We start from the raw sequence: 27,539 nt of genomic DNA on the forward strand, positions 1-27,539 counted from the left end.
GTTGTAGTAAATATTTATGTAAAGCACGCGAGTTATTTCTGTGCAGAATGTAAGAATGCCTGAATATAGCAATAAGTCAACCTGTACAACCTTTTTTTCTAAAGAAAATAAAGCAAACAGAAGTTTTGTTCACATACAGTTAAGTAATGCAACTGGTATTCAAATAATAAGTTTAGAGTAGGTAAATGTCAAAATTAACAGACTTTAACCCCTTAGTGACCAATAGACGTCTTTTTACTGACCTGCAATATAAGAGACTAGCATCCCCCAACGAGTGACAATCCTGTAACTGTCACCTGTACACTATAGCTGACAACTTGCTGCATCAGCCATGATCAGTGTTGGCACCGACCATGGACGTTTAACCCCTTAGATTCTGTTGTCAATAGTGACTAAAGAATCTAAATAGTTAACAGAGTGTGGGGGGCCCCCTCTTTAACCTCATTGGCACCCTGAGATCTTGATTGTGTGGTCCTGATGTTTAGGTTTAGGATAGAATCAGTAATCTGTGACCGTGTAGTATCAGTAATCTGTGACCTTGTAGAATCAGTAATCTGTGACCTTGCAGAATCAGTAATCTGTGACCGGGTAGTATCAGTAATCTGTGGCCGTGTAGTATCAGTAATCTGTGACCGTGTAGTATCAGTAATCTGTGACCGGGTAGTATCAGTAATCTGTGACCGTGTAGTATCAGTATTCTGTGACCGGGTAGTATCAGTAATCTGTGACCGTGTAGTATCAGTAATCTGTGACCGGGTAGTATCAGCAATCTGTGACCGGGTAGTATCAGTAATCTGCGACCGTGTAGTGCCCAGTAATCTATGCCCGTGTAGTATCAGTAATCTGTGACCGGGTAGTATCAGTAATCTGTGACCGTGTAGTATCAGTAATCTGTGACCGTGTAGTATCAGTAATCTGTGACCGGGTAGTATCGGTAATCTGTGACCTGGTAGTATCAGTAATCTGTGACCGGGTAGTATCAGTAATCTGTGACCGTGTAGTATCAGTAATCTGTGACCAGGTAGTATCAGTAATCTGTGACCGGGTAGTATCAGTAATCTGTGGCCGTGTAGTATCAGTAATCTGTGACCGGGTAGTATCAGTAATCTGTGACCGGGTAGTATCAGTAATCTGTGACCGGGTAGTATCAGTAATCTGTGACCGGGTAGTATCAGTAATCTGCGACCGTGTAGTGCCCAGTAATCTATGCAAGGGTAGTATCAGTAATCTGTGACCGGGTAGTATCAGTAATCTGCGACCGTGTAGTGCCCAGTAATCTATGCCCGTGTAGTATCAGCAATCTGTGACCGGGTAGTATCAGTAATCTGTGACCGTGTAGTATCAGTAATCTGTGACCGGGTAGTATCAGTAATCGGTGACCGTGTAGTATCAGTAATCTGTGACCGTGTAGTATCAGTAATCTGTGACCGGGTAGTATCAGTAATCGGTGACCGTGTAGTATCAGTAATCTGTGACCGTGTAGTGTAAGTAATCTGTGACCGGGTAGTATCAGTAATCTGTGACCGTGTAGTATCAGTAATCTGTGACCGTGTAGTATCAGTAATCTGTGACCGTGTAGTATCAGTAATCTGTGACCGTGTAGTATCAGTAATCTGTGACCGGGTAGTATCAGTAATCGGTGACCGTGTAGTATCAGTAATCTGTGACCGTGTAGTATCAGTAATCTGTGACCGGGTAGTATCAGTAATCTGTGACCTGTAGTATCAGTAATCTGTGGCCGTGTAGTATCAGTAATCTGTGACCGGGTAGTATCAGTAATCTGTGACCTGTAGTATCAGTAATCTGTGACCTGTAGTATCAGTAATCTGTGGCCGTGTAGTATCAGTAATCTGTGACCGTGTAGTATCAGTAATCTGTGACCGTGTAGTATCAGTAATCTGTGACCGTGTAGTATCAGTAATCTGTGACCGGGTAGTATCAGTAATCTGTGACCGTGTAGTATCAGTAATCTGTGACCGTGTAGTATCAGTAATCTGTGACCGTGTAGTATCAGTAATCTGTGACCGTGTAGTATCAGTAATCTGTGACCGGGTAGTATCAGTAATCGGTGACCGTGTAGTATCAGTAATCTGTGACCGTGTAGTATCAGTAATCTGTGACCGGGTAGTATCAGTAATCTGTGACCTGTAGTATCAGTAATCTGTGGCCGTGTAGTATCAGTAATCTGTGACCGGGTAGTATCAGTAATCTGTGACCGGGTAGTATCAGTAATCTGTGACCGGGTAGTATCAGTAATCTGTGACCGGGTAGTATCAGTAATCTGTGACCTGTAGTATAACTGCAGGGGTAGAACCTTCCCCATTAGTCTCTAAAAAAGGAAAGCAAAACACTCGCCGGTAAACGGAACCTAACTGCGTAAACCACGTCCTCAGCCAGTTACCATAGCAACTGGAGGACAATTTCCATTGGTCCTCCAGATTGATTCTACACCAATCAGAACATAGAACACTTTTTTCTTATTAGAAACTGAACCAATTCCTGGGAAGCCGGAAAAGAACGTGACTGCAGGAGGTGGGCGGAGTTTAATCGAAACGTTAACCAATTAGCTTAGGCCTTGCCACCCACCAATCACCGCAACTTCCGCCTTTGATTTAGAAGCGACGTGCATTTCTGTCAGAGTAAGGAGACGTAGACCAATAGGAGAGCTCAGCGCGCACACTTCCGGTCTGTTACTAACAGTATCCAATGGGCAGTCAGGTAAGGGCGGGGGTTAGATTGGAGCGTGACAGCTGTAGGAACCAATCTGTGGTTTGCTCCACGTCGGCAAGACTGAGGAAGAAGATGGACGCGGTGCTGCTGGTGAGTGAGGGCGCTGGTGTGAGTGGGAAGGCGGCCTCTGTGTAAGGTCAGCGAGTGTGTGACGTTGAAGACTGGCGGTGCCCGCATCCTCAGCAGCCGGCCTGTCTCCGTACAGGTGAACGTCAGGCTGTGACGTGACCGGTAGAGACTGATGCTGTGACCCGTCCTGCCTGGGCCTGCCCCCCCCCCCCCCTCTTGCTGCCTGAGCCTGCCCCCCCCCCTGCTGTCTGAGCCTGCCCCCCCCCCCTTGCTGTCTGAGCCTGCCCCCCCCTCTTGCTGCCTGGGCCTGCCCCCCCCCTCTTGCTGCCTGGGCCTGCCCCCCTCCTCTTGCTGCCTGGGCCTGCCCCCCCCCCCTCTTGCTGCCTGGGCCTGCCCCCCCCCTCCTTGCTGCCTGGGCCTGCCCCCCCCCCCTCCTTGCTGCCTGGGCCTGCCCCCCCCCCCTCCTTGCTGCCTGGGCCTGCCCCCCCCCCCCCCCTCCTTGCTGCCTGGGCCTGCCCCCCCCCCCCTCCTTGCTGCCTGGGCCTGCCCCCCCCCCCCTCCTTGCTGCCTGGGCCTGCCCCCCCCCCCCTCCTTGCTGCCTGGGCCTGCCCCCCCCCCCCCTCCTTGCTGCCTGGGCCTGCCCCCCCCCCCCCTCCTTGCTGCCTGGGCCTGCCCCCCCCCCCCCTCCTTGCTGCCTGGGCCTGCCCCCCCCCTCCTTGCTGCCTGGGCCTGCCCCCCCCCCTCCTTGCTGCCCCCCCCCCTCCTTGCTGCCTGGGCCTGCCCCCCCCCTCCTTGCTGCCTGGGCCTGCCCCCCCCCCTCCTTGCTGCCTGGGCCTGCCCCCCCCCCCTCCTTGCTGCCTGGGCCTGCCCCCCCCCCCTCCTTGCTGCCTGGGCCTGCCCCCCCCCCTCCTTGCTGCCTGGGCCTGCCCCCCCCCTCCTTGCTGCCTGGGCCTGCCCCCCCCCCCTCCTTGCTGCCTGGGCCTGCCCCCCCCCCCCTCCTTGCTGCCTGGGCCTGCCCCCCCCCTCCTTGCTGCCTGGGCCTGCCCCCCCCCCTCCTTGCTGCCTGGGCCTGCCCCCCCCCCTCCTTGCTGCCTGGGCCTGCCCCCCCCCCTCCTTGCTGCCTGGGCCTGCCCCCCCCCCCTCCTTGCTGCCTGGGCCTGCCCCCCCCCCTCCTTGCTGCCTGGGCCTGCCCCCCCCCCCCTCCTTGCTGCCTGGGCCTGCCCCCCCCCCCCTCCTTGCTGCCTGGGCCTGCCCCCCCCCCCTCCTTGCTGCCTGGGCCTGCCCCCCCCTCCTTGCTGCCTGGGCCTGCCCCCCCCCCCTCCTTGCTGCCTGGGCCTGCCCCCCCCCCCCTCCTTGCTGCCTGGGCCTGCCCCCCCCCCCCTCCTTGCTGCCTGGGCCTGCCCCCCCCCCCCTCCTTGCTGCCTGGGCCTGCCCCCCCCCCTCCTTGCTGCCTGGGCCTGCCCCCCCCCCCTCCTTGCTGCCCCCCCCCCTCCTTGCTGCCTGGGCCTGCCCCCCCCCCTCCTTGCTGCCCCCCCCCTCCTTGCTGCCTGGGCCTGCCCCCCCCCCTCCTTGCTGCCTGGGCCTGCCCCCCCCCCCCCTTGCTGCCTGGGCCTGCCCCCCCCCTCCTTGCTGCCTGGGCCTGCCCCCCCCCCCTCCTTGCTGCCTGGGCCTGCCCCCCCCCCCTCCTTGCTGCCTGGGCCTGCCCCCCCCCCCTCCTTGCTGCCTGGGCCTGCCCCCCCCCCTCCTTGCTGCCCCCCCCCCTCCTTGCTGCCTGGGCCTGCCCCCCCCCCTCCTTGCTGCCCCCCCCCTCCTTGCTGCCTGGGCCTGCCCCCCCCCCTCCTTGCTGCCTGGGCCTGCCCCCCCCCCTCCTTGCTGCCTGGGCCTGCCCCCCCCCTCCTTGCTGCCTGGGCCTGCCCCCCCCCCCTCCTTGCTGCCTGGGCCTGCCCCCCCCCCTCCTTGCTGCCTGGGCCTGCCCCCCCCCTCCTTGCTGCCTGGGCCTGCCCCCCCCCCCTCCTTGCTGCCTGGGCCTGCCCCCCCCCCCCTCCTTGCTGCCTGGGCCTGCCCCCCCCCTCCTTGCTGCCTGGGCCTGCCCCCCCCCTCCTTGCTGCCTGGGCCTGCCCCCCCCCCCTCCTTGCTGCCTGGGCCTGCCCCCCCCCCCTCCTTGCTGCCTGGGCCTGCCCCCCCCCCCTCCTTGCTGCCTGGGCCTGCCCCCCCCCCCTCCTTGCTGCCTGGGCCTGCCCCCCCCCCCCTCCTTGCTGCCTGGGCCTGCCCCCCCCCCCCCTCCTTGCTGCCTGGGCCTGCCCCCCCCCCCCTCCTTGCTGCCTGGGCCTGCCCCCCCCCCCCCTCCTTGCTGCCTGGGCCTGCCCCCCCCCCCTCCTTGCTGCCTGGGCCTGCCCCCCCCCCCTCCTTGCTGCCTGGGCCTGCCCCCCCCCCCCTCCTTGCTGCCTGGGCCTGCCCCCCCCCCCCCTCCTTGCTGCCTGGGCCTGCCCCCCCCCCCCCTCCTTGCTGCCTGGGCCTGCCCCCCCCCCCCTCCTTGCTGCCTGGGCCTGCCCCCCCCCCCCTCCTTGCTGCCTGGGCCTGCCCCCCCCCCCTCCTTGCTGCCTGGGCCTGCCCCCCCCCCCCTCCTTGCTGCCTGGGCCTGCCCCCCCCCCCCCTCCTTGCTGCCTGGGCCTGCCCCCCCCCCCCCTCCTTGCTGCCTGGGCCTGCCCCCCCCCCCCTCCTTGCTGCCTGGGCCTGCCCCCCCCCCCTCCTTGCTGCCTGGGCCTGCCCCCCCCCCCCTCCTTGCTGCCTGGGCCTGCCCCCCCCCCCCCTCCTTGCTGCCTGGGCCTGCCCCCCCCCCCCCTCCTTGCTGCCTGGGCCTGCCCCCCCCCCCCCTCCTTGCTGCCTGGGCCTGCCCCCCCCCCTCCTTGCTGCCTGGGCCTGCCCCCCCCCCTCCTTGCTGCCTGGGCCTGCCCCCCCCCCCTCCTTGCTGCCCCCCCCCTCCTTGCTGCCTGGGCCTGCCCCCCCCCCTCCTTGCTGCCCCCCCCCTCCTTGCTGCCTGGGCCTGCCCCCCCCCCTCCTTGCTGCCTGGGCCTGCCCCCCCCCCCTCCTTGCTGCCTGGGCCTGCCCCCCCCCCTCCTTGCTGCCTGGGCCTGCCCCCCCCCCTCCTTGCTGCCTGGGCCTGCCCCCCCCCCCTCCTTGCTGCCTGGGCCTGCCCCCCCCCCCCTCCTTGCTGCCTGGGCCTGCCCCCCCCCCTCCTTGCTGCCTGGGCCTGCCCCCCCCCCTCCTTGCTGCCTGGGCCTGCCCCCCCCCCTCCTTGCTGCCTGGGCCTGCCCCCCCCCCTCCTTGCTGCCTGGGCCTGCCCCCCCCCTCCTTGCTGCCTGGGCCTGCCCCCCCCCCCCCTCCCTCCTTGCTGCCTGGGCCTGCCCCCCCCCCCCCTCCTTGCTGCCTGGGCCTGCCCCCCCCCCCCTCCTTGCTGCCTGGGCCTGCCCCCCCCCCTCCTTGCTGCCTGGGCCTGCCCCCCCCCCCCTCCTTGCTGCCTGGGCCTGCCCCCCCCCCCCCTCCTTGCTGCCTGGGTGCGCCCCCCCCCCTCCCGTGCTGCCTGGACCCCCCCCCCCCTGTGCTGCCCCCCCCAACCCCCTGTGCTGCCTGCTGCCTGAGCGCCCCCCCCCCCTTTTAACACCCCGGGAACCATGGCCATGGGGCGGCAGAGGATTGTGAAGACTATTGCTGCTTTATTTATACTATTGATACCAATATGTGGTTGGTATAATAATATTAGTATTAGCAAATACCTCCAATTAGAAATGTAGTATAGTTCTTCTAAAAAGCTAAGTAGCTTACCCCATGTGCAGGCATTGCAGTAGCTTAGGTATCCCTGGTTATGACCACTGATATAGCGACGGTTATTAGTGGGCGTAACATGGATACCTAAGCTACTGCAATGCCCTGCACATGGAGTAAGTGACGTAGTGAATCAGAAGAACTATCCTACATTTCTAATTGGAGATATTTGCTAATATTATTTTTATACCTACTACATATTGGGATAGGATCTTGGGGATGTTAATACTCCTTTAACAATGTATATATTCACAGTTTAGGGGTTATAACTTGCTGGAGGCTTGATAGCTGAGATCCCCAGCGATCCCAAGTGAGGGCCTCTGAAATCCTGAGAACAGGGCTTTGCAGTGCATCTTGGATGGCACAGTGGTACGCATAATCGGCCTCTGCTCTGTTCACTTTTTGAGGCTGTTGGAAATACGAGAGCTGTGTACACGTATTTGTATCTCGCCTTTGGTGACTTTATACAAATTAAAGTGAGTAAGTTTAAGTTTTACATTTGTTACAGACAATTATATAGTTTTCTGATCAATTTGCCTTAGTAGCATCTGAAAATATTAATATTAATTATTAACCACTGTCTTTTGCTACTTTTGGAAATTTAATGCTTATGTGAAAGGTTCTGGAAGGGCTTTAGTGAAGCTGTATTGTCTGCAGACTTTGGAGGATATTTTCACCAGTATTGGCAATATATCATTGGCACGTGTCTTGCTGTTTTCTTGTTACGCTCCTTGGCAGTCTTCTAAACCATCCTTTGTGCTTGATATGTTGATCCATAGTATATAAATTATGCTGTAATGTATTAAAAAAAAACACCTTTTTTTTTTTTTTTTTTAAAGTGGTTGATTTCATGAAAGACATTTATTGCACAGTCACATAAGAGATGCTTTAAACTTCTATGCAGCTGCCATCTTTGGTGCCAGAGTGGCAGTGACTGGAGAGGTGACCTCGCATGCAAGTGCTTTTGTACATCCTCTGACATCCCATAACCGTGAATCAAGAAAGCTGCACATGCGCTGCCAGATATGTTACTGCAGTGGGGCACCAGTCGTAATGGGGAATCGACGGACCCCTGTTTTGGGGATAGGTGTACGAGACTCCCATCTATTACACAGTGATTTAAAGAACACAGGAGGATATCTGTGCCATACATTGCCTCTGAGAAGCTTGTATTATGTATATACGTGTATCTGTTTTCCTAAAGAGTTGCTTTACTTAGTTCACTTGTGTTTACTGCTGGGCTGGTGAATGTTTCACATCCGTCATTAGGTCTAGTAGGACGTTTCTGTTCCCACAGGAACCGACAATGAATGAGTTGAGTCACCTTCATACACCAGAATAGTGTCAACCTTATTCTTTTTTTTTTTATCTACCTGCTCAACTGTCTCACCAATAATACCTGACTTTCAATAGGGCAGTTGTGTTTTTGAATCATATCTCATTAAAGGGGTTGTCCTTTCCTGCACCAGCGCTATTCCTGGGATGTTGGCGCCAGGTCTCCGGCGCTCGCATGTTATACCAAATGAGGACTGCAGCCTTTACTATTTCTTCAGAACTAAAGCACACTCCGATTTATATTTATGAGCATCAGATGATCAGTGACTACTGATTGTCATGCCACGTGACCGCAGCAGCCAATGTCATGCTACCCACCGGTAACATCCGCGCCGGCATTGCTGGAACGGCACCGCTGTGGGAGCTGAGTATATGCTGTTTTTATTTCAAATTGGGGTTGTCCAGTAGTGGACTACCCATTTTAATGAAGGGTCGCATTACATATGTCCATGAGGTCTTTAGGGTATTAGTTCTCCTTATGCCGCCTGGTAAGCCTGCATCATTAGACTTTTGCAGATTGGAAGATAGCCTTCTCTATAGCACAACACATTAGAAGTTGCTACCGTATAAACTAACGTCTGACTCTAACGTGCCTTTCTATATGAATAGGGATACTCATCTAAATCAGAATCTCTTCTAGAAAAAAAAATACATCAATCATGAACAGCAGTTTCAGGGCTATTACCCCTCATCAGTGCAGAATAAGTTACTGGTTGACTGAGTGAGAGATCTTTGACCAATATTTAGGATCTACAGTTTCTCTTGTGAAGGACACTAAGCTATTGTAAGGAGTCCTATGGACTTTGCCGTGCTTTCTCGTATATCGATTAGCTCACCTCCAGAAGTAAGAAAATGCTCATTAACACCAGTCACTTATAGTATTCTTCTGTGAAACTAATATTTTAGTTAAGATACTTGAAAATCTTTAACTCCTTTGCAAGATAAATTATATTGTATGGCTATCAATGCATCGTGTCTATAAATAAAGATGTGTGTTACCTGTATTCATGGTGCATAGACTGGAGGGGTATAAAGTGGCCTCAACGTGCGTTTCACTGCCTAAAACGGGGCTTCGTCAGGAGTTTATATTGTATGGCTATCATGGATGCATAGGTTGTAGAAACTATTGTAGTTATTATGTCCCGTTCCTGCACATCTATATCTTATTAGCAGAATATGGCCAACATGTTCATACAATATACATACTAATCAATATCTTTATACTTTTTTGTGTGAACTGTTAAATACTGAGTGTATTCCATGAATATGCACTTTATGTGATCACTTTGATGCCATGCTAATATAATATTGGGGTATATAACTCTTTCTTGCTTGCGTTTTTTGTCCACTAAAATTTGCACAATATACGTGGTTGCCTTATGAGGTAAACCATTGTGTGTAGCAGTAATTATCTGTTAATACATTTTGATACTGTTTTTATACATTTGGATCCCATATCTCTTTTTTTGGACTAGAAAGGTTTGTTCAGCTGTGACATCACCTAAGGGCTCGCTCACACCAGCATATACACAGGACGAGTGCTATCCGTTTTGTTTTTTTTATCGGATAGCACTCAGACCAATGTTATTCAGTAGGGCAGGGCTGATGCACAATTTTTTTTTGATAGAATCTGTCAGTGGAAAAAATCACAGCGTTCTGCGATATCACTTAGGAATCAGAAGACACTCACCCATTCAAGTCTGTGGCTGCGGGGAAACATCGGACTGTCCTCCGATGACATCGAAGTTCAGTTTGATTCCCGTGGACTCAGAATGTGGACGATAGAGAAATTGTGTTCTCTGTCTGCTCCACAGTGTGTTACTGTTCTCTCATCAGAGTTTGATCAGTGCCATTTTCATAATCTGCCCTTTCCTCTCGGATGAAGCTACGACCATCTGACCGTAGCTTAGTAGTGTGAATCCAATCCCGCATTTTCAACTGTGTACAGAGATGTTACCTGTCATTGTAATCCTGCCTGTGATGAGAACAGGAGGAATGAGTCTAAAATACTCCCAGTGGCCAATATGAAAATTGCAAGATTTTTTTTTTTCGTGATCTAAAACATTGCAAGATAAATAATACAAGTAGCACAAAAAAATCGGTGATGTGGGTGTGATGACTGCTGAACAGCATTGGCAATTTCTACAGTTAGGAACTGGGAGGCCTCAGGCGGCGGCAGAAGCATGTGGGGCACCTGGAGGTTGAAGGCAGGGAAGAGGCTTCAAGGACCTTATCAGCATCTATTGCTTCCGCCAATTCCCAGAATGCAAAAGATAGGGTCAGACTCTGTTCATTGTTGTTAATGTACTTGTGGATTTCCTGAAACAGGAGATTTAAGAATCGCCTCAGTGAGAAAATTGCACGATTTTTTCTTTTATTATTTTTAATACAGGTTGTGATAATTAAAATAATTTTATAAAATACATTTAACACAAAAACCTAATTTAAACAAGTCATTTTCTGATGATGGGTTCCCTTTAAATTCAATGGACACTTGTGGAGTCTAGTATACCTCTCCTTTTTGTTTGGTGGATTATTTAGGTATACTAGTCAATTAGAAGTTTTCCCAGCATACACACCAACCCAAGGACCATGGGCTGATAAGAGAAAAGTACCAAATTTGTTTGAAAACTGAACCAAACCTGCACTGTGTGAACCAGCCTCGCTGGAGAATTGATCTCTGTTCCCTGATCTGTGTATATATAAATCTTCCTGCAATCAAACGTTGTGTCCTGGGAACGATCAGCAGCTAGTAGAGATTGCACTACTTGCATAGTTTACCTGGATGATGTGGGTTGAGGGATCGCCAAGTCCTGATTACAGGTGTGTGATTTGAAGTCCCAGGCACAATTGGCGCTATGTCATACAGCAGTGTCGCAGCCTGTCCAGCTTTTAATGGCCAGGTCAGTATTTATTTCCAGTAATTGCAGCACTAATAAATAATGCTCACATAAGAATTAATTACTTTCCACCATCACATCCAAATCACTCATCTTCCATCTCGGAAGTGAGATTAATCATGTGCTTCAGCGCTTCGTAGCTGCTCTGCTCCACTAGCAATAGATCTGTGTAATAATTAAAAGGACTCTGTAAATGCCTGTGCTTTATTAATAATGGGATATTTTCTGATTCATTAACACAAAGCCTCCTGCTAATATATGAGGTTTATAAGGGGCTTTAGCTTGGCCTGGTAAATGCTTAGCAGGCGGTTTTGTATACAAGTGAAAAGACAGCATCTCCAGCTAAAATCAAAGTTGAATTAGTCAGAGGCGCTCTGTCCTAAAGCTCGTGTCTCATAAACCACTTCTATGTCTGTATGGTAACACTGATAAAAGTATGATTGCCTGCTGAGACCCCCAGTGATCTGACATTTATTACCTGTGCTTTGGCTAGGTGGAATATCTTATAGGACAGCCCCTTTAAGTGCTTTCTAAATTATATATTTTTGAGATATCCGCATTACCAAATTTTTTTAACCCTCCCTAGGTCCAAGTGTAAATGGCAAATTTCCTGATACTCTATAACTACATTACTTGGCGGCTATATATCATTCAGCAATCTATAGATGTTTGGTGCCTATCCTATCCCTTTCGAGAGCTGTATTTGCAGACATAATGTTTATCACCCTGCATTTCTAGAAAGGGAAACACCCGTGAAGCGCTCTCAACCTTAAAAAATTGATAACTTTTAATACTAAATACTTCTGAATTACCGGTAATTTAATTGTCTGTTAATTTTCTGAATTAATTTAATAAAAATTCTTTTAAATTATTTCCCGGTATTTTTTGAGTCTTTAACAGCTCATAAATGAGCAGAATGCCAAATTGCTGCCACTAGTGCCCTTTTGCACATAGAGATGGGTACATGTTTTGGAAAGTTACCATAATTTGGGGGCCTTGGGCTGTATTTTTTTATGATCAGAATGACCTGTACATTTTTGGACACTATCAGAAAATCGGAGTACTTTGGGGCTTGCATCTTTATGGGGAACTGGAAGACCATGTACAGATTTCTCTATTCAGATAATGGGTGATATAGAGAGAACGAAGCAGCAGTGCCTGGCTGTTTCCATAACTGCCATAGAAGTATGGTAAATGGGGGCAGCTGCCCATACGCATAGCCACCTCTGCATTCATTCTCCACCTGGATATGGCGGTTGCCTCACTAGGTAGGACTGGGATATTCGCTCTGTAGTAGATTATCTCCCATTGTAACTGATAAAGTTTTGGATTAAAGAGGCTTTATTAAAAAAATTACTTATAGTTTGAAACAACAGGTTCTTTTGGTAAATGTTTTTTTTCCCCAATATTTTTTAGATTTTTATTTTTCATATCAGTCTAAATTAAAATAAAAATATCCTGCAATTTGCACACTAGCCAGTAGGCCTAAATTTAGACTTTTAGTTCCAATTGGGCACTAGAACATTAACTGTAATAGGGTTTGACAGTCTATCTTTGATATAGAACCCTTTTGAACATCTGATTTGAGCTCTCATCAGTGCAAAGGTCATTGTGAAAAGATGGGGAGGAGGTGAGCTGTGACATCACCTATTGGGAATAGTGGATCCAGGGTTATCTACCATGTATACCATTGTTACTTTTGGTTGTGATCCTGTCTGCGATGATGATGAGACAGCTGAAAAGTCGTTAGTACAGAACAGGAAGTGTGACTTTAGTATAAGGTCCAGTGGCTAGTGTAGAAAAAAAATCCATTTAATATAAAAACCTAATTAAATAATAGGTCATTTTCTGATGACACATTCCCTTTAACTTCTAGTAGTTGCTCATAATGCAGAGCAGAAAGTTGAGTCGTTCATTGACATTACACTGGTATCTACACTTTGCTTCTGTCACATATTGTTTATTGACTCATTTTATTCAGTTCAGTGCCCAGAACGGCTCTCCGACACCTGCTCTATATTCATAGCTGTCTGCACCACACTTATGATTATTACACTGCGAAGAAGTATGGATCCGCACATATTACATATGTAGGAGGGAAGGGCAGTGTTCAGGAGTCTTTTTTTATTTATTTTTTCCTTTGAACTTGCATTTTTCTCATGGCACATTTTATGTAAGTGAAGTAAAGGTTGTACAATAAAAGTTACGCCTCATATCCAGACTTTAGGAGTTTATGGAGCTGTGATATGACATCCATAAAGGTGTACAGGTCCATACAGAATCCTTTTAATAATTAAAAAAACAAAACAATCATGTGGTTGGAATGTGTAATTAAACCTTTAGACCTTTTATATAATGTAACCCCTTCAACTCCCTGTAGATCAAGTGGTTTGGGTCCTGAGACCTCCAGAAATCACATAGCAGGAGGCGCGAGCAGAGGTGTGTGGACCCACAGACCGGCTATTCAGCCCCTACACTGCTGTGTGCATGTGCTCATGGAGAAGATGAACGCCTCTGCTCTGTTCCTTGAGCAATCAGTGGGATCTTAAAGGGGTATTCCCATCTCCAAAATCGTAACCAAATATGTAGTAGATATAATAATAATATAATATTATTATTAGCAGATACCTCTAATTAGAAATGTAGTATGGTTTTTCTGATTTGCTACACCTTTCCTCATGTGTAGGCATTGCAGGACCTTAGTTATCCATGGTTATGACCACTGGCAACTAACTAACTGTCACTATAGTAGTGGTCGTGACCATGGATACCTAAGGTCCTGCAATGCCTGCACATGAGGAAAGACACAGCGAATCAGAAAAACTGTACTACATTTCTAATTGGAGGCATTTGCTAATATTATTATTATCATTATACCTACTACATATTGGCATAGGATCTTGGAGATGGGAATACCCCTTTAAGACCCAGATTCTCACCAATCTATGGAGAGTTTAAATATCAAAAAAATTTACTTGGTTTTAGTTAGACTCTATGGAAATAATATTTCCATAGCACAGCACATGAAATGCCGTTGGCTACTTTGGCCAGTTTCAGACGAGCATGTGATGGCTACGTTTGTGTACCTGTTTTACAGACACAAGTCCTGGATTGATTGCTGGGTTAGAACCCAAACTGACAGCTTTAGGGCTTGTGCAGACGGCTGTATTATCGGTCCAAGTGCGATCCGACAAAACATCAGGACCAATATTAGTTTATGGGGCCGTGCTTATGTCTGATTTTTTTTTTTCTGGAAAACTCGCTGCATGTCCGAGTTTGGTCCGATATTCGCATTGCATTCGACCATGCAAGTCAATGAGTGTGGGGAAACCACCGGACTGCACTGGGAAGACATCTGAGTGCAGTCTGATTTCCGCACACTGACACAATGTAGAAGATGGAGAAATTAGGTTCTCCATCTTCTCCTCAGTGTGCTTCGATTGTCCTATCTGAGAGAATCGGATCACACTATGCTGACGCTCAGATCAAACTCTGATCATAGTTTGATCAGTGTGTCATTAGCATAATTGCCCCAATTCTATTGGAAGAGAAAATCTACGGCCATCACCAGCCCTTATAGGGATCTATGAAGCAGTCAGTACAGATTCGTAGACCCTCGTTGGGCTGTGACTTGTGCCTGCAAGACTCAGGACTGAAACCGGCCATAGTATGTAGTAGTGTTAGGGATTCGTGCTGCTGTACAGGATCTTTGTGCTGCGTGTATGAAGACTCCTCATTCTAAATAAATGAACCCTTGATGGTAAAAGTGTAAGTATCTGAGATGATAATCGGCATTTGAGGTGAAGTTCTGTTATACACTCAGGCTGTGAGTATGTGGAAGTCAGTGCATCACAGAACTTTGTCTCGAGGGCTCTGGGGCATCTACAGGACGGACAACCATGAGAAGGCAGAAGCTGAAAGGCATGGCAAGGTGTGAAGGGGTGACTGCCATAGAAAGTATTTCCTGTGCAGATCCTCTTCTGTAAATCTTTTATTACATTCATCATGTGTTGACATTTCATACAGAGTATGAAGTAGGTAGAAAGTACATCGGGGGGAAAAAAAATCTAAAATCATAGTGGTTCCAATTCTGTGTCCATATTAAAGATAATAAGCCCTCATCATCATCATCATCATAAGGGCCTTCCCTATATGAGGATTGTGTGGGAGGGAAGAGGGGTGCGGATGGCGAATGATAGTGATTTCTATGTATTTTTTTTCCGGCAGGACCCCTCACTGTACACAGTGAAGGCTGTTCTCATATTAGACAATGATGGAGAGAGGCTGTTCGCTAAGGTAAATATTCAGTCATTTATAGGCTGTGTTCAACTGTGAGGAAACTAACTCTTGGTTACAGATGCAACTAATAAAGTAAGGAATAGTGTAGTGCACGAGTAGGACTTTTATTAGTCTGTGATGTTAAAGGCTCTATGTGAAATATAAACAACTCCACACCGCCCAAACCTCTATATGTAAAAAGTATAAGAAAAGTTTTATTTAAGTCAGAGCACAAGATATTGATGACTTTTCTTTAGAATAAGTTTCATCTGATATTGATGAGCTATCAGATGATAGCTGGCCACTGCTTTACACTGCACTAGAGCTTATATTAAAGATAATAGGATCTGATCTGCAGTACCCTGCAATGGCCACTACACATTGAGTGAAGCTCTGCAGTGTAGCGCTCTTCCATGTGATTACATCCAGCCGCTGGAGCTTATAACTGCTGACAGTGGGGCTGCCAGACCTGCATAGGTCATCAATATCCGATCTATCTCAAGGTTGGGTTATCAATCTCATAGGCTCACATGACATGCTAACTTGATGGTGCCAGTGTTGCAAATACGGTGCCAAAAGGGGTAAGATGTGTTTACACCAAAGCTGACAGCAGGCGTTCCATAGTTAGTATTAAAACTATTGTTTAGTCAACCACATATGGCTCAGGATGATAAGGGGCTGCCGGCCATCATGGCACTGCTTATAATTTATATCCATAGGATTGGACAGTAAAATTCTGTCCTATCCAATTATTGTTTTACAAACCACAGAGGTAGGATATTAGGGGGTCTTCCAGCCTGTATCTCATCCCTCTTCTACAAAAAGTTTACCATTTTGTCCTTGAAACCTCAAGCCTTTTGAGACTTTGGCTGTGGGTAAATATTGGCCATATTATAGAATACACGCATTGTATACCATAGAGACATTAGATTGGATCACATGCTTTCCTGTTAACTCCACAGTACTATGATGAGACGTATCCCTCGGTGAAGGAGCAGAAGGCTTTTGAAAAGAACATCTTCAATAAAACACATCGGACGGACAGTAAGTGTGGGGTTGTATGGACCACTTGTACCATTACTGAATATGTAACACCTAGACTGAATGCTCAGCTTCTTTTCCTAACTATTATTCAGATGGGATATGAAATTAAGAACGGTGTATGTCTGATCACTAGGGCTCCAAGCTTTGCAGAGAAGGAGGACTGTTGATGAATGTACTCATTTGGAGTACATATGATGGCAGTGACGGGGTCATGTCAGCACCCCTGTCTCACTGACTGGAAATAAACTGCTGCAGGAGTTTGCTCTGATAAGCACAAGGTTCAGGAGGAGGCAGTTGCTGATTCGTCACTACCATCATCTGTACTCCAAATGAGTACGTTCTGATTTCAGTGCAGGTAAATAGATTGAGAGAAAGCAGATGTTTGGAGGCCACTTACATGCAATTTCTTTACAGGAATAAAGAAAAATCCCCTAGTAAAGTGGTTTACAAAAGCTTTGTAATTTTCCATGCTGGATAAACTTATTAAAAAAAATATGAAAGCTTAACTCTAACGGCTGGATCGCTGCTTGAAATTGTCCCGCACCACAGACTTGGGTGTTTAAGAAATGGCTTAATGCTCATATTCAGTGAATGTATGTCCCTCTGTACTCGATCTACCCGTCCATCACTTATTGTTTCTACCTGTGCAGGTGAAATTGCTCTCCTGGAGGGCCTGACCGTGGTCTATAAGAGCAGCATTGACTTGTACTTCTATGTCATTGGAAGCTCCCATGAAAATGAGGTATGTTTCACAGCTTGTTCTGCTAATAAGTTTTAGAAGCTGCAGTCATTTGGTTAGATAACATCACCCCTGCCTGTGCTCAGAGCCGTTATATGACTGTGTACATTAGCTAATATTAATGAACTGCATTCGACAGCATGTTAATAGGGTGATATAAGCTAATGGTGATGATTAAGTCTGCCTACCTAACAGAAGTGAGCGAGCAAAGACATTCATCCCATAAACTTGTGAAGTGTCGGCGTGTTGTATCATACTGACGTGAAGATAGATGGTGGTATAGGTACGGTCTCTTACTTTATCTCAGTAGTCTTGGCTTTTAAAACCTCTCTCTTTGACTTCAGCAGCTGTCCATATTCCATAGTCTTTCAGGGATTCTCCTGATCTAAAGTCATATTATACGTGCACATGATGGGGCTGTAGTTTAGTTAACGTCCTGCAGTAATTTCTGCTCTACTGTAGATCTACAAGATCAAGGCTGTTTGGGTACACAAGTAATATAGTTTATAGTTGTGTGTACCCATGTACTATTTGGTATGTCTGTTCCTTGACTGTCCCAAGCTGCTGCTTTCCATATACTGATCCACGGTTTGGCATCTATTGAGGCAGGACTAGTCCTGCAGGCAGTCCCTTCCCCATGACTAGTCCTGCCTCAGATTCTATAATCCCACCCCTTTAGGCATGATTGGCAGCTTCTAAACCAGCTCTACTATGGTAGGGCGGATGTGTGCAAGGTTTTCAGCAATCCTATTAAGACATGCAGAACAAAAGGATGGGACGCAGGCTGGATCCTTCTCTCTACCTATTTCCTCTGTAGGGGAAGATTCAGGAGGCTTCCACGCACATTAGATGGTTGGCAATCCCGATGATTTTTATCTGATGTGTATAGCGGTCTTAGCTGTACTTCCAGTGCTGCATAAAACCATTAAGGATCAGATTATCAATGAAAATAAGAAGTACACATATATTTTTTCGTAATGTGTGCTATTTTGCTTCCATTTCAAAAGAAAAATATTATTCTATTCTGTAATATTTCTGTATTTCCTTTTCACCCACATATAGCTCATGTTGATGGCTGTCCTGAATTGCCTCTTTGACTCATTAAGTCAGATGCTGAGGTAGGTGGGGTGTCTGCTGTCACCTTCATTATCTGTATGTCCCCTAAAGAGGCCTTTTTATTTTTTTTTTAAACAAGGCTGTATACAAAGAATTGAACAAGTGGGTGTTTAGTCTTTCTATTGCTAGAACCAGAGTATTAGGGAGCTGTATACTGTTCTTGGCATCCTGCTGAAGAGGACTTTGGGATAAGCTTTGCTATATCTGTGAACTGCTCTCAGCCAATCAGCGTCCCTGAGAGCTTTCCTGTTGCTGCGGCTCTCAATGCTCCTCCCACATGTACTTTACAGCTGGTTGCCAAGAAGCCTGCAGCAGATGTAGGCTGTGAGAGCTCTCAGCGTCCACCAGTGTAATAACCCTGTATGAGAAGCTTCTGCAGCTTGATCACACAAATTGTTCTCTTTTACCACTATTCAAAGTAAAGAAATAATAAAACTTTATAAAACACACATATATGCATTGCAAAGGTCCGATCTATCAAAATATAAAATTAACGCTGTAAAGAGAATAAATCAAAACACCAAAATTGTCTTATCTACCCCAAAATAATATGAATAAAAGTCAGAATAAGCCCTCCTACAACTGTATTGATGGAAAAATGAAAACGTTACAGGTCTTGGAAAATGGGGATGTAAACAAATTTTTTATTTTTTTTTTTACAAATTTTTGCATATTTTTTCACCACTTAAATAAGTTAAAACACTCCAAAAAAACATAATTTAGTGTCGCCGTGACCTGGAGAATCATGTTGCCAGGTAATTTTTACATCACATGGTCTAATACTTCAATAGAAATAGTTATTGCTGATTTGTTTTTCACTCAAGCTTTGCTGTCAGTGGAGAAATTTGACTAACTATAAAAAATGTCTAATTCTGCAGAAAAAACGTAGAGAAGAGAACGCTGCTGGAGAATATGGACGGCTTGTTCCTGGCGGTTGATGAGATTATCGATGGCGGGTAAGAGGTTCATTGGATTTCTGGTGTAGCCTTTTCTCTGTGACTGATGACCACCAACATCTGTTCCTGCATGTGATGGGAGTGTGCCATCCATCTATTCCTTCATTTCACCTCTATCCATTTCTCAGGTTATAAAGCCGGTGCAGCATTAAATACTTCAGTGCTCATCTCCATCTTGTAAAGCATGTTGCTGCTGAAGTAAATGACTGGCATCGCGGTGGTTAAACGTTCAGCCTGAACATTAAGGCAATTCACATTCACAAATGCAGACAGTAAAACCCTCCTGTGATTGTAAATAAAGTGTTAATCTGGAAGCCGTACATTTCCCGTCTGTGCTTGTTTTTGTGTGAATTGTGATAGCGCAGCAGTTACCGCCATAGAGGCTGTGTGCGGAGCGCGGCTCCTAACAGTATCATTACCGTGTAAGAGCTGCTATGTCTCCGTGTAATGCCATCATTAGGAAGGCTTCCATCATAGGCTTCTGCAGATTGAGCAGCCGTGCTCCGGCTATAAAGACGGAAAACAATTGCCTGTTGTTTAACTCTGTAATGACTGAAGCTGCCGTGCCCGTGGTGTACAGTAAACTGCGTGTGGCTGATGCAATCTTGTTGACTTATGTTCTTCTTTACAGAGTCATTTTGGAAAGCGACCCACAGCAAGTGGTCCATCGGGTTGCCTTAAGGGTATGTTGTCATTGTCAATGCTTTCCATTAGGCATTTATAGATTGCTGTCCCTGACTGCCGGTTATCATAGAGAAACAAGCCGTGCTCTACTCTCCTTCCCCGGGTCCACCGGTGAGTCTCCGCCGCTTCTTTTGGTGTCTATAACGTTGGCCCCAGCGTTGACGTGACATAAACAGCGCATGAGCCAATTAGTGAGTCAGCGGCTTTACAGGTGTAGACAGATCGCCCCCTTCAGAGCCACTGAGCCCACTGATTGGCTCAGGCTAAGCCAGGCTGGCTGCCTTGCTGTCAGTGTCACAGCCAATGTCAGACAGTGGGAGCTGCGGCAGAGTCTCACTGGTGGACCCAGAGAAAGTGATCACAGCACAGTTTTCCTTTAGTAACCTACAGCCGAGGACCTTCTTTTACTGAAAGGGAAGAACCCCTTTAAGTGTATCCATAAGCCCTTTCACATGACAGATGCCAAAAAAGTGTCAGTTTTATTTTTATTGCTCTTGTATGAAACCTACACTTTGTGTATAGGAGCCAATGCAACATAAGTGGGAACCTATGGCTGACTTGAGCCACCTGTACAGTGGCATATGTCTGAGCCGTTCATTAGTATAACTTATAAGTATATACACCCCCTGAAGGCACAAACACTGTATAAAGCGCCAAGTCTAAGGCTATGTGCCCACAATGCAGAAATGAAGCAGAAATTTTCCTGCCCATTTCTGCATCTCCTTGGCAGAAAAACGCATGCGTTTTTGACGCGTATTTGCCATGCGTTTTTCCAATGCATTGTATAGGCAAATACGCATGCAGAAACGCACAAGAATTGGTCATGTCCGTATTTTTTCTGCGAGTAAAATCTGCGCAGAAAAAATACGGACCATGTGCACAAGACTTGCAGAATGTCATAGGTAGTCATCGTGGGCACACAGCCTAACTTTCAAAAGTTTAAAAAAATCATTCCTGCTTCCTATTGGCAATCTGATCCCTGGATCTCGGTTTTACCTGATGAGCGGTGCAGATCACATTACGTCTACTGATACCTGCTGGGATGCATCTGAGATTGGCAAATATTGTGCCCCTGCCCATTCATTAAGAACAACACGTCATCATCGCCTGCATCCCCCATTTCTCGATGAAGAAGTGAGCGGAGCAGAGCCTACCTTTTTTAATACCGCTAACCCGATCTGTTGTGTTTTAACACTATCTTAATCTTATTCCCACTTTCAGCCATCACCACCTCTTGAAGGTTTGATAACTGTTAGACAAATAAAGAAATGTTTGATTTTTGAGCTGTGACCGGGTAATTCTGTGGGGTTTGCGAAAACGCTTATCACATTCTCTTTGATAAATATTTAAGTAAATGCCATCTATCAGCATCTTATCTGTAGGGTTAAATAAATGTAGTTTGGTAGCCAAAAGGTTAAATATATTTTTAACATTTATATAGAAAAGAAATGTGCTCCTTGTCCTGAATCCAGAACTTCAGTTTTGCTTGGCGAGGTGTCAAATTAAAATTGCTCCTAGTCTTGGGAGGCTTGGGACTAGCGAGGAAGGAATTGGCGTGAAATATAATTATTTCTATTGAGTGTCCCTAATCTAAGGTCCAGAGGGCTCCTTGTAGACTCTTCTGACAGTGTGAATACTGCTGGATGTGCTTTTGATTGCTCTTTTGATCTGACAGTGGTGAAGTGGTTAAGTGCGGTGCTGCCATATGTTGTTTCTCTTACTAGCATCTGTCCCCTGGGTCCTCCACACCGCTCCCTGTGAATGCCTGCTGAGAAGGCAGATTTATGGGCGCCATTAGCATGCTGTTACAGTGTGAGCTGCGCTCTCTCAGGAGTCTGTGCCCAGCTACTGGCAGTGCCACCTGCTGAGCTGTGCAATGATGGAAGATGGTTCACTACCGCTGTAGTGGAGGGAAAATCGGTAGGGTGTCTGCAAGGGTGGAGGTTAATATGGGGAAGAACTGCTATTTTATGGAAAAGTATTCGGGTGACGGACCCGAGTGCCCCCAGTTGTACAAGAAGTATGGGAGTTCATATTAAATGTGATATTTTGTTTTCTAGGGAGATGATGTTCCTCTCACAGAACAAACAGTCTCACAGGTAGGTTGCACAGACTGCAGACTTTATTGCGTACCATAATATGAGCCATTTTCATACAGATATAAAGGGGTATTAAAGTGTCAACAAGTGATCACCTATTCACTAGATATGTGAAAACTTCTAGATCAGGGTCACGGTCAGGTGGAGACAGCCAGGAGGAGTTCAGTGTAGCAGCTGGTCGCACATGTGCAGTGCACTCGCACCCTCAGCTACCAGTCATGCATGGGGAGGGAATGGCGCACATGAGACCTCATTCTAGTGATCGCTTGGGTCTTTGCCAATGTGACCCGCAGCGATCAGACAGTTATCTGTGACAAATCCATGGCATCATAGGCAAGCTATAGATTTAAAAATGTACATCTTGCAATAAAATCTGCATTTTTATTTTTTTTCTGCCAGTTATGAATAGGGTTTTGAAAATGCCATCCACATACAGTCCTGCTCATCATTATTGGCACCCATGAAGTTTCAGTACATATTCCACATTATCTCCTGAAAAAAATGAATCAAGTGAAACAGTTTTTTGTATGGAGCACTCGTGTTAAATACTATAGAGCAAATGATAAACAATAATTTAAAACCCAAAATAATGGGAGGGAAAACTAGAAAAACCTAAAGCTTGCTGTGTCACCGATATTGACACCCTTTACATTAATTTAGTATGGCAACACATTTTGACCCTCATGTGGTAAATCACAAAAGAGATTCACCTGTGATTAATTGTTGGTGCCCATGTGACATGAATTAGCCAATGAATGATGACTTCAGCGTGTTAAAAAGCCACATGGTAGGCCCTGTTCCTTTGTCACAATGGTGAAGACAAAGGAGCTGTCTGAGGACATCAGAACTGCTATTAGCAAACTCGTATCCCAAGTTTCAGTAGTGCGCAATGTTATTAAGAAGTTTGCCAAGCATGGAACCGTGAAGAGCCTAACTGGACGTGTGGGAAAGTGGAAAATTAACAAGAGATGTCTTCGAAGGTTAGTGCGAATGGTGGAAAAAAACACCACATCAAACATCCTAAGGCCTGAAGGCCAACCTGGAGCAGTCTGGGGTCATGGTTTCAACAAGTACCATATGCCGCACACTAAACCAAGCTGAGCTTTATGTGCGAAGGCCAATAAAGATCCCATTGCTGAAGAAAAGACCTAAAAAGGAATGACTGATATTTGCCAAAGAGTACCTTGACAAACCTGGGAAAATGTTCTGTGGACGGATTAAACAAAAATAGAGCTTTTTGGCAATGCAAAACAGTTTATTTACAGACGGTGCAATGAAGCTTGTAAGGAAAAGAACACCTTACCATCAGTTAAGCATGGTGCAGGATCCATAATGCTGTGGGGTTGCTTTGCTGCGTCTGGAACTGGAGGCCATGACCGTATCACAGGAATCATGAAATCATAGAGATTTTAGAACGAAATGTTCTACCCAGTGTAAGAAAACTTAGTTTGAGTCAAAGATCATGGGTCCTCCAGATAGACAATGACCCAAAGCACACATCCAAAGGTACACAGGAATGGTTGAAAAAGAAAAAAATGACTATTTTAAAATGGCCAGCAATGAGTCCTTACCTCAATCCCATTCCAAATCTTAGGGGTGAGCTGAAATCTGCCATTGGGAAAAAGAACCTTGCAAACATTCAAGAGCTTGAACAAACTGCAAAGGAAGAGTGGGAGAAAACTCCAGCTGAGAAGTGAAAGAAGCTTATAGATGGCTACAAGAAACATTTGGAGGTTGTCAGCAATTCCAAAAGGTGTGCAACCAAGTATTAATTAGGGGTGCCTTTATTGCTGCACATGCTGTTTATTTTGTTTTTTTTTTGTTTTTCAACTTCCATGTTGCAATTTCAATGTTTTATTGTATTATTTTAGACCACTAGTTAAAAAATATTGTACAGTCTGTGAAAAAATGAAGGGGTGCCAATAATGATGAGCAGCACTGTATATTGTATTGCTACATTGTATACAGAACATTCACAACAACTTTTTTTTTTTTTTTTTCAACTGTTGAATTTAAAGAATAAAATTAGAAATTTTGTAAAACCGTCTTAATTAGTGTTGAGCGAGCATGCTCGACACTGCTCGTTACTCGCCCGAGCATCTCACTACTCGGGATGTTCGGCGAGCACCGAGCATTTCCAGGTTACTCGGGCGGGAGCTCGGGTCTCCGCCCTGCACGTTTGGCGCTCTTTACTGAGCCAATGAACATGCAGGGATTGCCAGCCAGTCACTGTAATGCCGCAGCCATATTGTTTATGGGCATTGCTGTGCGGCCAGCCAATCACTGTCACCTCGAGTATTTAAAACCGGGCGCCGCCATCTAGGACACAGTCGCTCCAGATCAGACAGTGTAGGGAGAGTGCTGCTGAGTTAGGGAGAGATATATAGTGCGAAATAGGTAGTGTAGGGTCTCTAAAGCCTGCCAAATCAAACAAACAGTCCTTCTCAGGACTAATATCCATCCCAGTTATCAGGCAGGCAGGCTGTATAGGAGACGCAGTGGTTATACCAGCAAACGCTGCATTACAGTCCTGTGTGCTCCTGTTGGTCAAAATCTAAATCCTGTATTTTATATTTTTTTCCCTCAGTCAGACTGTACAAATACGTCTGATTCTCTGGTGGGCACGTCCAATGCTGCCCTAAAGCAGGCCGGGCTAAGAAAAGTGTGTGTGTGTGTGTGGGGGGGGGGGGTTCCAAGGAGATATAGGGGCGGCTGGGGACAGTGTGTGGACACCCGGCCGCCCCCTGGCGGCTGGGGACAGTGTGTGGACACCCGGCCGCCCCCTGGCGGCTGGGGACAGTGTGTGGACACCCGGCCGCCCCCTGGCGGCTGGGGACAGTGTGTGGACACCCGGCCGCCCCCTGGCGGCTGGGGACCGTGTGTGGACACCCGGCCGCCCCCTGGCGGCTGGGGACCGTGTGTGGACACCCGGCCGCCCCCTGGCGGCTGGGGACCGTGTGTGGACACCCGGCTGGGAACTGAGTATGGATACCGCGCTGCCAAAGCAGCCATGAGGTAATGGCCAGCTTCGGCCTCCTCCAAACTAAAAGGCCCCATTTCAAGTGCAAGCTAGCAGTATGGTATTTCAGCCTGGGGGTGGGTGGGTGGCAGGCTGCATACTTGCGCTTGCATTGCAAGCAATGGGGGAGGTACAATTGAACACTGCCCTGGGACAAGGACTTGCACGGGGATAGTTGCAAGTCTGCATCTTCTGATGCGGAAAGGATCACTTCTGATGGGCACACTTTTAGGCAGTGACCTGGGTGTCAGATATGCTTCCAGGGGTCTTCCCCATGCTGTTCCCATGTCTTTTCAGCACTGTATGCATGTGTCACACAGCACATGGGCAGATAAGATTGTAAAATGTTAAAATGACATTTCCCGGTGAATGCATTTGTCACGGTTGAAAGCAATACAAAAGTGCAAAAACGCATAAAAAATGCTACTTGTGAACATCGTCCAAGGTGTGGAGGAGTATTTTTGTTTTTTGTTATTTATTTTACCTTATACACAAGTCTTTACCCTGGAAAGGATGTTCCTTAACATATTTCACAGGAAAGCTCTTTCCGTTTCGTTTTTGAACCATTTTATTGTGAGCCCGTAAAAGTGGCTTAATACCTCTGACCACGTTGTTGACAGCAGTGACCTGGGGGTCAGAAATGCTTCCTGGGGCGATCCCCATGCTGTACCCGCGTCTTTTGAGCACTGTCACTATCGTTTTGGGCACTTTTTATGCTTTCTACACAATGCTGGGGGTGCCGCCGCAAAAATGCTCGGGTCTCCCATAGACTAACATTGGGCTCGTTGCTCGGGTCGAGCACCCGAGTATCACGGTGAGCTCAGCCTGAGATTCGAGCACCCGAGCATTTTAGTGTTCGCTCAACACTACTAATGACAGCTCTGCGCTCCTTTTATATTGTGGTAATGGAAAATGAAAGCTGTGATCGGTTGCTGCAGGCTACAGAGACAGGATTTCTAGACTTTCATAAATGTTGTTACTAGTTTTTATAGGAGGCTTCATATGTTCGTAATATTACAATCTCTTCATTTATCATTTTTTTTCAATGCACTTTTTAGATTTACATAGTAAACTTAGTGGAGAAGTAGATGTATGGATATCACAGTAATGGTACAGTGGTTGAAGGTGTTATCTGATACCTGACTGGGAAAGAGGGGCTGTTGGATGAGAAAATGTAATGTACGTAAGAGATTGGGGCAGAAGAACTTGTTCAGTGTACCGCAACCACGTGTTTATTTATTGTTGGATACACACTGCACGCCCGCACACACATTACACACACCTACCTCTGGACTAACATTAAGAGACTCTGTGATCCCTATAACATAGTGCTGATTCTCACTATACCATGTGTTTCTTCCCTCAGGTGCTGCAGTCTGCAAAAGAGCAAATCAAGTGGTCTCTTCTACGATAGCTGTTGAGTGTGAACCAAGTTCTGATCATTCCATCTTGATGCGAGAGCTCGCCCTAATGACACCTTCTCTCCATTATTTTTGTGGTATAAAAACCTTACGTTCAGGGCACTGATGTATATTGGGCAGAAGTAAGAGGTATAACTAGTGGCACTGTATGTGCACTTCCTGCATGTTATGCCTTCTTCCTAGAAAAAAAATTTAATTCCTTACCCCACAATATCTTGCTGGTTCATCCTGGGTGTGAACAGTGTACTTATTAGTACTATTACACCTTATTACAGCTCTATCAATATATATCCAATCCAGCATCTTATGTTCTACCACTTAAGACCGGATACATACATCCGTGTACCATGATCTGCTTACTGATAACAGACCGGCCATGGGTCTCCTGACACAAACATGACAGTCTCATATCTGCCTATGAGGCTGCTGAGTTGACGTTGGGGACCCACAGCCAGTCTATGAATCATGGTCCGTGACACACTATATAAATGCAGCGTAAAGTTAATATCTTTATATGCTTCGTATTACACATGCAGGGCCTATCCGTTTCACATCAGCTGCTCACAGTTAAGGACTGGCATCACAGGAACAGATTACTTTTGTCTATTAGCAAAGTGAATATTTGACCACGTGGACCAATATAGGATGGCACAAGCCAGTGCTTAAGGCGACTTCTTCTTCTGTTCTCATTATCGCACTAGAAGCAGCTGTAAGACCTGGGATTGTTCATTCTTATACTTGTGCTGTACAAATCACATCTATACGATGATTAATAAATTACTAGCAAAATAATGACTTGTTTCTTGTGTTTTGTTTTTATTTCAATTTCTTGTCCACTTCAATTTTTTTCAAATTGAAACTTTCAAAATACCAATATCTTATGAGTGGTCATACGAGAAGCTCACTAGAGAACAGTAACATTTTTACTACGTGTCCCCAGACACATCTATGTAAATGTTTTCTCTGCCGTATGGATGTCAAAACTGAGCCATAATTCTTGGATGGCCCAAAAGTTTCCACATATGCCCCTCATTGTTTAGGCCACACACTTAAAACACCCCCAACACAGAGCCGGTGGAGGGCACAACCGCACTGACCTGCATATGCTGAAAGCAAAGTAATGTGGCCAAAAACCAGGAAAACAAACTTCCTGCAGTCTGATAAAGTTTCAGCCTTGCTTGCATTGTGCATGACTCCTAGACAGTATACATAATATGCCAACTGGCAGCCATTACTGGGGTCCTGTCCATGGGAAACCTGAAATTTATACATGTGATGTTCAATAAGCGGATATTCACGCGGGTCTGATATACTGCTGTATCGTGGT

General features: G+C 46.9%; 1 protein-coding gene across 2 annotated transcripts; it reads left to right on the forward strand.

The window, feature by feature from the left end:
- Window positions 1-2,666: 2,666 nt before the first annotated feature.
- COPZ1 (COPI coat complex subunit zeta 1) lies at window positions 2,667-27,004 on the forward strand. 2 transcript variants are annotated; one of them, XM_073663122.1, is made up of 9 exons: window positions 2,667-2,820; window positions 15,084-15,152; window positions 16,097-16,178; window positions 16,829-16,920; window positions 17,980-18,035; window positions 18,912-18,989; window positions 19,621-19,672; window positions 21,734-21,772; window positions 26,158-27,004. In XM_073663122.1, the coding sequence occupies exons 1-9, from the start codon at window positions 2,707-2,709 to the stop codon at window positions 26,203-26,205; spliced, it is 630 nt and encodes a 209-aa protein (XP_073519223.1). In that variant the 5' UTR covers window positions 2,667-2,706; the 3' UTR covers window positions 26,206-27,004. The 2 variants fall into 2 exon arrangements, with proteins under 2 accessions (XP_073519223.1, XP_073519229.1); XM_073663128.1 differs by lacking the exon at window positions 15,084-15,152 and having other exon boundaries at window positions 2,697-2,820.
- Window positions 27,005-27,539: the final 535 nt, after the last annotated feature.

Source organism: Phyllobates terribilis, unplaced genomic scaffold, assembly GCF_046119375.1.
Source record: "Phyllobates terribilis strain yellow unplaced genomic scaffold, ASM4611937v1 Scaffold_2__4_contigs__length_985480577, whole genome shotgun sequence".
Classification (NCBI taxonomy): domain Eukaryota; kingdom Metazoa; phylum Chordata; class Amphibia; order Anura; family Dendrobatidae; genus Phyllobates; species Phyllobates terribilis.